Source organism: Centropristis striata, chromosome 6 (assembly GCF_030273125.1).
Source record: "Centropristis striata isolate RG_2023a ecotype Rhode Island chromosome 6, C.striata_1.0, whole genome shotgun sequence".
NCBI classification, from domain to species: domain Eukaryota; kingdom Metazoa; phylum Chordata; class Actinopteri; order Perciformes; family Serranidae; genus Centropristis; species Centropristis striata.
Window position 1 is genome coordinate 10,595,754 of NC_081522.1, and position 13,305 is coordinate 10,609,058.

At 38.9% G+C, this 13,305-nt stretch overlaps 1 protein-coding gene across 1 annotated transcript; it reads right to left on the reverse strand.

Annotated features, from left to right (window-relative positions):
- Positions 1-448: 448 nt before the first annotated feature.
- LOC131973557 (CD81 antigen-like) lies at positions 449-12,689 on the reverse strand. The gene is made up of 8 exons (XM_059335586.1): positions 12,377-12,689; positions 10,546-10,660; positions 3,558-3,655; positions 3,401-3,475; positions 3,189-3,302; positions 2,972-3,073; positions 1,156-1,239; positions 449-1,062 (listed from the first exon to the last, which is right to left on the reverse strand). The coding sequence occupies exons 1-8, from the start codon at positions 12,440-12,442 to the stop codon at positions 997-999; spliced, it is 720 nt and encodes a 239-aa protein (XP_059191569.1). The 5' UTR covers positions 12,443-12,689; the 3' UTR covers positions 449-996.
- Between the last annotated feature and the right edge of the window lie 616 nt (positions 12,690-13,305).

Sequence of the window (13,305 nt, forward strand, 5' to 3'; positions counted from 1 at the left end):
GTGTTTCTAATAGGAAGTGTAGCAAAGAAGAACCAACAACAACAGCATTTATGCATCTTTTATGATTCATTTAGTTTCTACGAATAAAAACATGTTAGAGCTTGAGGGTTATCCTTAATAAAATTTAAATTTGTCACACCTGACAGGCATAAAGGCTGTGTCCTCTGTGAACCTTTTGGCAGAACAAACACTGGGTGTACTGGGTGTGTCTGCGGCCACAGTCCCAGAAATACAAGTCAGTTGAGTTTTTAATGTATTCAAATGTGCTGCTAGGGGACAGAATGTGCTGACAGAGCAGGAGGGGCGTTGATATCACACTGCCCCCCTGTGGTGACACATGGTAAATACTCAAAGCCTGTTTGAAGGTGGAAAGACAGAGATTGTTGTACAGATTTAGTATCTTACTGTGAAATAGAGTACAGTATTTAAGAAAAAACTCACATTCAAGCACTCGCATTATTGTTTATTCAAAGACGAGTGCTTCACAAGTTAATAAAGAAAAGACAGCGTGAAGATGGTTCATTAGGCGCGAAGAAGGGTCGACTAAAAAACACACATCTAACTCCTGATAAGTAAGACAGTACATTATCTCAGACCACTGAACTCCTGCTGCTTAAATTATATTATAACACTGTTTCACAAACAATCAGTCAGGGAATACATGCACTCTCCTAAGTGTTATTAACATACGACAAGTACTGCATATATACAATTTATACATCCATAAAAACAGCATTATGACCTCGGAGAAATATTTCACAACATACCGTATGTATAAAAGATTCATGTGTGTGATAAATAAAGAACTAAAAGAAGCTTAATAATTGTGTGGAGAGTGTTGATGGATTAGCAATATTAAAAACAAGCTGTATGTTCTAGTCTAGATTAAAAAGAGAGATATCCATCTTGTCGTGTTATAAGAAAGAGGAGCTGATGCATAGAAACACATAATAAAATAATTCTGTTAAAGGCTGGTGTTGCTTGTTGGCTGGACTTCTAGTAAACTCCAGGGCTGTTACGGATCCCGCAGCAGAGCACCATGGTGAAGATCATCTCAAAGATCTAAAGGGGGGAAAAATGACATTTCAATAAGATTCATCACTTTTATCACACTTTATCATTGTGTGAAATACCTGAAATTGTATATTTACTGACCATGATGACAGCAACCACCAAGGCAGCCAGACCAATCAGGTAGAGCTTCTCAGAGAACAGCTCGATCAGTCTGTCATGACAGCTCTGACAGGAGGCAGGAATGAAGAAAAATTAGTTTTCAGCCCTCGCGCTGTACACACATTGTACTGGATTACATGTAACGGAGATCTGTGTCTGCTGTCAAAACAAAGTGCTGGATATCAGATGCGCCTGACCGCACAATTATGAATAATTAATCATGTACTGTAGTTTGTAATCTATTAGCACCTTAAACTCTGGAGTTAAAAGGGATAAATGTATTAATTGCAGATCAATATAGAGCCAACACAATACTGAGTTTACTCCCAACAGTGTCAGAGTTATGTTTCTTATTGTTGGATTATATGCCCAATAAATTGAGTACTGTTGTGAACTATTTTCTTGTGTCATATTCACATTGTTTTGGACAACTAACAGTATGTTTGTGACAGTTTTGAGGTAAAATATGAGGTAACTGTGGCAAACACTGGGTCAAAAATATTCATACTTAATTTAGGTTAATAACTAACAGGTATATAGAAACAACAGAACTAAGTCCAGTCAAAACTGCCCAGGTTAATGGGTAAAGTTAACCCAGTATTATATATTGACCCAAACTTTAAAAAAAAATGTCTGGTTCCCAACTTATTAATATCTAACATTTACTAAAATCTACTAAGTGACATATTTTATGGATATTTTAAATTATGTCCAATGCATACCAATAACAGTACAGACCCACTGATAAACTATACAGTTAACATAAATAATGAGCAGAATGACGGCAGGAAGTTTATGAATTCTGGGCAGATTATTTCCTGTGAATAATTCAGTGATGAGTTTTCCTGTTATTTTTAGGAACCTCTAGTACAATTCTTTGTCTGTGTTTTTTAAGCAATCATACATACTTAAAACTTGTTTGTTTTAACTGCATTTTATAATGGCTGTCTAGCAGACTCTTTGAATATAACTTATGTTCAGGTCTTCACCGTGCCAAGGATTTAAAAAAATAATAATCCATCTTTCAAATTAAAAATGTAATTGCAATTTCAGGTTTTTTACACCAAAATTAATATAAAATAGTATAAAAGTATGCAGTATAGTATTGTACAGTATAAAATGCACGGCAAACTATTTTGTCACATGGGTATATCATTCTAATTCTTTTCTAAATACAATTTAATCTAGAATAAATACATACAATTTCCTCTAAAACATCCAGTCTCCCTTTCCTTAACAACGCTCATCAATCTACAGTTTCACATTCAGATGTTTTTGTTTAGCATTTGGTTTAATGTTCTAATCAATAGAAATGTAGATATCATGTGCACTAATTCAATTTGTCACACTGTTGTTATATAAGTACATATTATATATTTGTACATATGTCATATATTTACTTAGAATGTATGTCTATATTTCATATTTCTATTTAATTTATTTTTGTACATTTACCTATTTACTTAAGACTTGTTGCATTTGTATTTATAATATTGTATATTTAGTGTTTTTATCTTTATTTTATTTTATTTTATTTACAGACTTACTTATTTCTATTTCTATTTCTTACACAGCAGCAACTGTAACAACGCAATCCCCCCCTGGGGGGATCAATAAAGAAATTTCATAAAACCTGAAATTTATATTTGTGTTGTTGTGTTCAATGTTCAGTAAATTTACTGTATATTCTGCAGCCACTGAAATATATATTTATGATGGCACACAGCTGCCAATGAGAAACATTTCTGTACCAGGTATTATACAGGTACTGTGTTCAATGTGAAGTTTATTAAGATACCTGAGATTTAGTCAGAAAATCATCTGCAGACTTTCTGGGACACAGGGTGCCAGTGACTTGTTTGAAGAGAGCAGTGTCGTCTCCTTTACCACAGCAGTCGAGCTGAAGGGGACACAAAGACACAAGGTCTCTCACAATACACCATCAAAAAAAGATTTATATCACTTACACACACAACAAAACAGCTGAGAAGTGGAGATTTTGCATGATGACGTACCGTGGTGTGGAAAACATCCAGCACCTTGATGGCAGAGTCTTTGCTGGGAGATCCTGAGACGTCCACAGCTTTGATGTACGCAGAGTCGTAGAAGTTGATCAGCTCTTTGGAGATCTGTGTTTCAGAGACAAGTAGAAGAGAGCAGGTTTAGCTGAGTAGAGGAGGAAAAAAATCAATGCAAACATTAAACATTCAGTGTTCGTGTCACTTACTGTGTCCCTGTTCATGAAACCCCACATCGCTGCAGCCACTTCACAAGCAAAGAGAATCACCAAAAAGAAGAAGAACTAAAGAAAAAAACAAGGACAAATGAATGATTTATTCAGACTCAAAGTGTCTCAAATCGATTAATTGTGTGGTGACACTCACTGTCCCCAACAGGCACTGAGATTCTTGAATGGCGCCGTAACATCCGAGGAAGCCCACAAGCATCATCACAGCTCCAACAGCTATCAGTATGTACACACCTGTAAGCACAGAGACAGACAGGTTAAATACATGTAGTTCATAGTGGCGGTGCTGTGTACCCAGCTCCACTAGGGGGCAGCAGCGTCAGAGCAGTGTGTTGGCCCATTGATCCACACATTGTTTGGTAATGGACTTCCTGCATGTTCTGCTGGCCTTCCCCCGTAGGATGACATGACATTATTGACATCCTGGAGATAAAGTGCCCTCAGATCCTGAGAGAGAGCTGACTGTGTTCAGCTGTCAGGCCAGGAAATGACTTCCAGGCAACCCCCTCCAACGCCCCGGCAAAACCCCCTCAGCACTGACCCCTGACCCTGAGCATTATCCTTCCCCAGGAAACAGGGGCAACCACATGAATACACAGACACCCAACCACATATACACACACACATCGTCTCAAAACATTTACACCGACAGCTTGAGCTTAACCGTTAAAAAAATCAATTTGCGTCCATAAAAATGCAAAGTTTCCACAACTTTTAATGACAAACAGAAGTGTGCAGGCTCCACTGCAGGTAGTCGTGTTGCAGGAAAAAGTCAATGAATAGCAATAAAGCTCCAGTTACAGCAGAGGTCTGGCTTATGTTTACTGTAGCTTAAAGGGAAATGTTCAGGACACAGAGTGAAGGTGAAAAAAAAAAATCAATGCTGAGTTTAAAGCAGCTACAAGGAGTTTGAACGTGTTGTGTAACAGTCTCAATTTAAAAGTGATGCCTCTATATGACCTTCACCAAGACCGTCAGAGAGAAGATCAGCTGTTTCTGTATTCTCTCTGTCCTTGTGTGTCAGGCAAAAACTGAACTCTCAAACTACATTTTAAGCAATAATTGTGTCATCTATATTAGAAGGTCAAAATGCAAATTCCTGTAACTGTGTCGTTTTCCCCCAGCAGAGTGATTACAGGAAAGATTGGTGCAGGGAGGTTAGAGGTTGGGTGGCTCCAATCCAACAGGAATTAATAAATCAATAACCTGCATAAATTAATTGCATGAAGGACATGAAGTTTCAGAGAAGCTGCAGTTTAACTTTAATTCATCCTCATGACCTCAGCGGATCCTCAGCAACCTCTCAATGTTAACACTTAATCTCCTTTTAGCCTGGTGGCTACATGCTTTACAATGTCTTTTATAATTGTACAGCATAAGATCAGGGGCTCCCGACATGTTTGGCCCCTTGAAAAAGAAGACAAGGCCCCTGTCAAATGATCTTCCAGGGTCAGTTTTGAACCCTTCATATTTAGTAATTCTCTATCTTTTTAATGACCGTGCTCTATCACTGTTCCTTTTTTTTGCTTTTTTTGTGCTTCAGTCAGCCTTTTCTCTTTCCTGTCCCAGGATCAGCCATTACCAGAAAATATAATGTCAAAAATAAAAATTCTCTAAAGAAAAATCTCCTCCTGCTTCCTTTTAACTGGCTAACATACCACTCTCTGCCAAACTTTGCCTGGGAAAACGTAAATACAGGCTCTTCTGATCTGTGTGCCGCAAATGTTTCATCTGATTTCACAAGGAATCAGACCCAGTGACAGGCATTAAAAATAACTACATAGAAATAGCCGATCTTCTTGCTGATGAAGTTTATATAGAGGCATCAGTATTAAACTGAGACCATTTCCTAACCTGTTAAAAACTCCTCGTCGCTGCTTTAAGTAAAGGATGTGAATATTTTGTTGCTTTTAGGAAGACGGTCTGGGAGCAGTCTGTTTCAGGGTTTTCTATTCTTACTCACATGCGAACAAAACACACGCAGGCTCTAATGTAGCCTGACAGAGCAGTCTAAAAAAACGACAGACGGACTCGGTAAGAGACTCTGGAGGCCTTAAACACCTCGCACTGTACCTCACATATCACGCTCAATCCCTCCCCAGACTTACGTCTACACTCTCTCTTTCTCTGTCTGTGTCAAATCAACCCCTCCTCTTTTACTCCCCCCCTCCTCTCTTTCTCTTTTGTAGTGAGAAACGGCTACCAGGGCCAGTAACCCGGCAATGCGGCAAAGCAGGCATTATTTCCACTGCTTTCCATTACTATGACAACACCCTTTGAGGTTTGAAGGCTATTGAGACTTTAAGGGAGACAGGCAATTTTATACCACCGGGGAAGTTCATTTATTTCTTGTCGCCCAGTGTAATCTCCAGAGGGGGAAAAGGGGGAGGTGAAGACCAGCTAAAAGTCTCACTTGGACTCTTCTTTTATCATCCGGCATCTTTAAAACAGAGCTGTTAACGCTATCGGAGCATTACATTCAATAAACTGAGATGAAGCCAGTCAGACTGTGTGTCAGAGGATAAATGATGAGGTGAGGATGAATCATTATAAAAGCTCCATCTATAAAAAAAATCATCCTGTTGTCTCATTAACAGCGAGAGTTGGAGCAAAAGGAGACATGCACCATATCTTTACCATCTGACTTCCTGCAGCAAATACGTTTAAGTTACACAATATGTTTGTATCCCACATCACAGTATCTTCAATATTATTCACAATCCAGACATGATTAAAAAGTATCCACTGTAAATATTTGAAGTGTAACTTGGTAAGTAGGGGCAACATTTTTGGAAATATGTTTATTCACTTTCTTGCCAAAAGTTGGAAAATCAATGCCACTCTCATGTCTGTAAGCTAAATATGAAGAAGGAGCAAGAAGAAGCTTAGCATTGGGACTGGAAACACGAACAGTTGACTTGGCTATGTCCAATATTGCTGCAATAATATCCACCTATTATTACCTCCAGAGCTCACAACTGTCATTGTAATAACAAGATGTAATGCGTTAATGAGCTTTAGAGGTGCTGATTTTTATACCTTTGGACAGAGCGAGGCTGAGGCTTTGCTCCTGTTTCCAGTGCTTATGCTAACTTAAGCCAAGCTGTAGCTTCATATAAACTGTACGGACATTAGAGTGGTATTCTCATTTCACTCTCATCAAGAAAGGGAACAAGCACATTTCCCAAATTATTTAACTATTCCTACAGATGCTGAAGTGTCAGTTGACATTCAGCGAGTGACTGGGACCGTCCTCCCCCTGAAAATCAACCCTAGAGTAAATTTCTACAAGCGGCGAATCCATAATCCATGACCCATATTTATATTGATTGCAACCTCTAGTGGTTGCAGTAATTATGACGGGACAAAGAAAAAAGTCATGTGACAATGTATAAAGAGCAACAAAGTCCACGTAGGGAGGAGGTCGGGGTGGATGGACAGTCAAATAAACACTACTTATACAAAGAAGAGCGCTGTTTATGTCTCGTGTGAATTCAAAAGTCAACATTGAGTTATTTATCCTACCAAACATACTTAAGTTACATCACATAAATAACATAATTAACTTAAGTCATGTACTTATTTTAACCCAAGCATGATCTTTTTCCAAACCAAACCAAGTAGTTTAGGGGCCTAAATGTAACCAAACTGCGACCATTACACAATGTTAGCTACATGCTACGTGGGATTGTTATGTTGAGATATGAGGACATGTTGATCTTGTGCCACCAGTAGGGGCGCTACACTTCTATTGGAAGCATCAGAGGTTAGGAGGGTAAGAACAAACAGCCTATGTGGTCCTATGGGTTGGACAGCTTCTTGTAATCTTAATTTGAAGTGAGAGATAATCCAAGAGACAGAAGCCCCACTGTATCTTTCTCTTTGCTGTAAATTATTTAAAAATCAGCTTTATTACTAAAACATGGGGCAAACAATTGCACTAAATGTGGCTTTAAAACCCAAAGATCTTTGTTTATTGCCACCTTTGCGTGGGAGAGGTTAGAAATTTCCTGTTTAGACAAAGTAAAGTATCAACAGAGCAGGTTTCAGCAGCCGTGAAGCTTCAGAGGAATGGTTTAGCTTTGTGTACAATGATATACTAATTTTTATATCAAATCCTTCCTTCACTGCCTGCTTACCACCAATACAAGCTCCCTCTTTGTTCCTTTCAGCTATGACATAATGCAGAAAAAACAGTCAGGCAAAGGCTCTGCATTATACATACATTGTAAAGCAGCTGAAACATCTTGTGAAACAAAATCTGTCATGCTTACTGTATCTCCTACAGTCTGAGAGGCTGGAGCACTAACCAGAGCAGACTACAGACAACTGCCACCAATTATGATTTCAGGCCCGGGTAAAGAGGCAGGAGAATGTGTATTTTCAGTCTTACATAAATACCACTTTGGTGTACCAGCATGCTAAAAACATCCACTCCAAACTCTAATTTGAAGGGTAATGTGCAGATGTACAAGGTTATTTGAATTATGCAAGGGCGTATGTTCAAGGGAGGGTAAAAAAAAAGAAACAGTCCCTTGATGTCGCCTGGGTGGGCCTCTCTTGCCGCCCTGCCTTTAAAATCACGAGTGTGCCTTTTTCTCTATAAAAAGCACAGGCTCGCATTCGCTCTGTATACTTACTGAGGGGTAAGTATGGAAGAGTAGCAGGAGCCCAAATGTAAATTAATGGGCTCACTAGAGTTCACCACCACAACAAACCGGCAAGGCAGACCTTTGAAATGTTTGAATCATATCATGTATTGTAGGTTTCAGGGCCAATCTGTGGATTGCAGAGGGCAGTGAAGGAGACATGAGCATGATTTATGACTGTAGATCACGCAGCGACCAAAACCTGAAGCACATGTTCTTTAAACTGCAATACATGTACAAAGACATACAGAGAACATGCTGTCCTGCATTAATCTAAGATAAAATTAGATCAGATAAGATTAACCCTTATTAGTCCTATGACAGGGAAATTGCACCGTTACAGCAGAAAATGGATAGCAGAAAAAAGGACAAAGATACAATAAAAATAAAGAGAAAGATAGAAAAAATATATATACACTTGATGTGGGTGAATATAAACAGCATGTAAAGATGTAGACAATATGTAGTGAACATTATTGCATAGGGTTAAAGTGTACATATTGTACATTAGTATAGTAATGCACCGGAGTGTAGAAATATTGCACAAGAAAATTGCACATAGGAAAATTGCACATTGCGTGAATCTAATTAAAAATGTGCAGATGCTTGCTTCATCTTTAGTCAGTTTGTAATGCAAAAGGAAAGCAGCAGCAAGGCAGCAAAGGCAACTACCAGAGGGTGGCTGCTATGTACAATGCAGAAGCAGCAAGTTTGTGCAAACAGTCTTCTGTTTCAGAGCCACCCACTACTGAAATAGTCTTCCTATTAACGAAGAGAGCACTAATTACCTAACCTTTAAACATACAATTAAGAAATGGCTCAAAGCAAATCAAACTTTCCATCATGAGTCATCATACTTCCCATATCTGTCACTACATACTCTGTTTGTTTTTACATAAATTGGATTATTTTGTACATTTTTTTTTTTTGCTTCATATGGTATCATACTATATCCTACCCTATTGAATTTTCTCATATTGTGTTATACTGCCGTGCTTGCTGAAGCATTTGATCTAATTGTCAATAAGCTGCTCACAGATCTCAAATGAAAATGAGCTTATTAGCTAACTCATTTTTTACATTTAGGTAGAAACTGAAATGTTGACTGATGTGCACAGTCACTGGTAAACATAATAATAATATAAAGCTCCTGAAAATCGCTGTGGATCAAATAAAGTGTGAGCAACAGAAGGCACATGATGGCTTTATTTGTGCATCGACTCATAGACGGCTCATATGTCTCAACATCTGTCTGAAACATCTGGTCTCTCTCCTAAAAGAGTCTCATGGCTGAAGTTATAAACATGTATGTTTATCTGAGTTGGAGACCATCACCTGCAGCATGCGGTCACCAGTGTCAGAGTGACAGCTGAGTAAAAACACTGAGGTGTAGACGCCGACTGTGCCACGCTGCGGATTTACGCAGGTCCTGTTTCCTGGTTCTTTTCTCAGAGGTCACACTGCTCCTACTATTCCTGGACTCACAAGGTTCAAGCTGAGTGTTAAAGACAGGTATTTCTGTCAATTAGTCAGCTTTGATCACTCTGTTAACAGTGAGCTTCCTGTCGGGTGGAGAACGAGGAATAAGGGCAGAAATACCAAGGAAGAGGAAGAATAAGTAATGTCTCAGGAGGGCGTCGCTTATGAGCAAACAGATGGGACACAGGATGATGACCAAGCAACAACAGGAGACTAAATTCACAGGAACAAATTCACATTGTAGCCCTGAAATAAATACTTATTGTGTAACTATCTCTGTTGACAGAAGTTGACATTTATGGTATTTTATTGCACTCATAGTTTGTTGTATTGTAGTAGTTGATTATATTCAGTGCCTGAGTTGGACTAAAAAGTTCCATTAACCCTAATTAAGCAGCCACAGGATATGATCATTGCTTGAGTCTTGGATATAACTATATTAATGCCTATATCTTGTACGGGTGACTCTGAATAGTCAATTTACAGAGGAAGATTTGATCTCAGGAGTCTGACCTGAATGCCAATATCAGAGTCCAATCGGCACAGTGGTGAAAATGTGGGTATGAAACAAAGGATCATTCCATTTGAGCTATAAAGGGGTGCTTAATGTGTGATTTTACATAAAATAGCTTGGTTTCTTCCAATAAATCATGATATATGGCGTATTTTGAAATACGTCCAATTAATAAGACTGTTAATCACAAATTAGAAGTAAAAAAAATCACAGTCATAGATTCACTGTTATTTCAGGCACTGAGTGTTCTATATTGCAGGATGTTTTTGTTATTTTGTCCACCATGTGTGAGCAAAAAATTAGGCCACCTCACTCAGTGGACTTTTGGTGCTGAAGCGTGAAATATTAACAGCTTTCCCAACCATGAAAAAGGACTCCAGTGATATAATCATGAAAAATATATAAAAGGCACGTTTTCAAGTCCAATTTCAAACAATGTGTGGGGAGATTGTGTAGCTCTACTGCTGGTGGTGTATACTCACTGATATAGAAGGTGCCTGGTGCCTGCTGGCCTTCAAACTGCAGTATGAGGAGGTTGCTGGTTTGACTGTCATGGCGGAGCCACAGAGCCACTCCTAAGATCACGCCTCCGGCCAGCTGTGCCAAAGGGAAAAAGGATTTAATTATCTTCTTTCATGTTTCTTTACTTTGGGAAAAACCTTGGGGAGGATCAGAGCCATTTAAAATGTCTGATATTAAAAAGAGAAGTTAGCATGAATATTAAAACAAACCTGTAGTTATCAATTTTTAACACTATTTTAAATAGAGCAATCAAAAGAGAGTGCACAAAGCCCGGCTCTGTTAAGATCAAGTCAGTGTTCAAAGCTTTCTGCTAATGTTTCTCTGTGTGTTCAGCTCTGCCGTGAACTGTCCGCTGTCCTTTCACAGAACTGACGAAAGGACATCCTGACACCTCAGTGACCTACGGCACACACCACGTCCTCACTACATTGTTTAAAGCCAACTCAAGAACTTTGTTTTTCAACTTTATCTCCCCTGATCTCCCCTCTACTCTGTATCTAACAAAGCAGTAATATCCTACAAGAAAGTGTTCTCCCGTAAAAGCTGATGGAGCAAAACTACTGAAGGATCAGGGCAGTTTATTGACACATGCTCTTTATCTCCATGTTTATATCAAGATATCTGCACATTTAGTGCCATGACTGCACTCTATTGTTCTCCAAGAAACAGGAAACTAAATCCTCGAGATGAAAAATAGCAAAACGAGGAAGAGAGGGCTCAGAGTTTTCACAATGACAGGCACAGAAGCAAAACCGACAGAGGAAACACTCCATCAAGTGTGGCGTGTCCAGGATATGGTGACTTATCTAAAAAAAGACGACTGCTCTGTACAGACAAACCAAATGGAAATTCACAAACAAGTAGTAATCAATTGTGGCTGTGCAAGGCCACAAGCGAACACGTGAAGTGGATGGAACATCTGCAGGAAGTCTGATGTGATGTAATGAAGTGTAAAATGCACTCAATTGCATTAGGGGCGACGGCCCCTGATAATTGAAATAACTTTTTAGAAAACAAGACTGACAGTTTGAATGGTACAAAGAATGAAAAATAAAATCACACCATCACAGGAGGTGTTTCCTGAGCTCTTTAAAGATTCAAAGGCAGCATGCTACAGTCTGGTGACCAGGTAGGAACAAAGGAAATGTCAAGAGGGAAAACAGCTCTCCCCTCCCCCAGAAACTCTATTAGCCCTTTTCAATCCCTCTGTTTAATCTGGGAGAACCAGATCCTAAACATAAAATCATCCAGTAATTAAGGAAACTTAGTTCAGTTTTTCTTCTCAAATACCTTTACAAATCAGTCCTTCCTGTCTGGAGTATTTGATAAATATGAGCATGACTCAATTCAATGAAACAGCAGATCAAACGCAGGGTTAATGTGAGAGACAGAACAATATTAATCCCAGTGAGAAAACTAGAGCCCACCTAGTCTGAAGTTCTCCTCTAAGCCACCTTACAGTGCTGCTCGGCCATGCAGAAAATAACTGTTGATGAGGAGCATTTCAGCTCCAGCCTGGACATGATTTTGTGTGCTGTGCCTCTTCTATTGATGCTGCTCTCCTCTCCAACACAGAGCAGTGTAATTAATACAGCATGCAGGGCGGGAAACTCTGTGCATCTCCACCAGGATTTGTCATTCATTAACTTTAAGACCTGAGCTACACAGATGTGTAAACAGATGTGTAAAGGTGCAGCATCAAACAACAAGAGAGAGAGGGAGAATGTTTTTAGGAAAGTAGAAGTAAATCAGAAAATCAAAAGCAACTCCAGAGTAAAATGTTCAACTCACCCAGAAAATAAAATTAAAGAAAAATAGCATATATTTTATGCATTTCGTACAGCCAGCCACAGCCATGTTGCCTGTTTTTATCAGCTCCTTCTTTTGCCCAAATCAAACACTAAGTGAGGTCAGTCTACTGTCCCGGATCACACAGTCTCTGCCACAGTTTATTCAGGCCACTTGGAGTATAAGCGCCTCTGTGCTGCAAACTCCTCCTTTATAATCAAGAGTGAAAACCGAGACGGGAGAACTGCCCACCAAGTGAAGCGGACAGGAGGAGAAGAAGGCTGAGAGAACAACAAGCTCCCCATCCGCAAGAGCGAACAGAGAGCCCTACTTGTTCCTTTTAGGAGTTTAAAAATGGGTTATGGTCAGATGAAATGTAGGGCAGAAACTCCAATGGTTTTCCTCAGGAAAAAGGACCAGAAAGAAAGAAAGAAAGGAAGAAAGTACAAACCCTAAGCTTTTAATAATAAAACCTGTTTAAAGACTAATAATCTTCTCTAAAATACACATCCTAAGACAGGGTAGCCTACATGTGTGACATTTTTCTTTTTGAAATACATTTTATTTTTTAATGAGAAAAATGGGTAAAATAAGCTGTAAAATGGAAATAATAGGAAATCCTGTATACACACAAAAACTTTTAAACACATTCTTATTGTTCTTATTTGCTTCATTTTAAGTGTCAAGTTCAAGTTTTTAATTTATCGCGTTAATTAACAGACTACAAAACAAATGGGACCACGAAGGACCTTATTTACAGTGAGCAATGGCGCCCCCTGCTGACATGTCAAACACAGGTGGAGGCTACTTATTTCACAGCTCAAGTGCACATAAGAGTTGCGCAAAAAACAAAAACTAATTGTTTCAAAAATATCTCCACAGTCAATGCAGCGACACACATTCAGGCTGTTAACACAACTCTGAAACGTGAT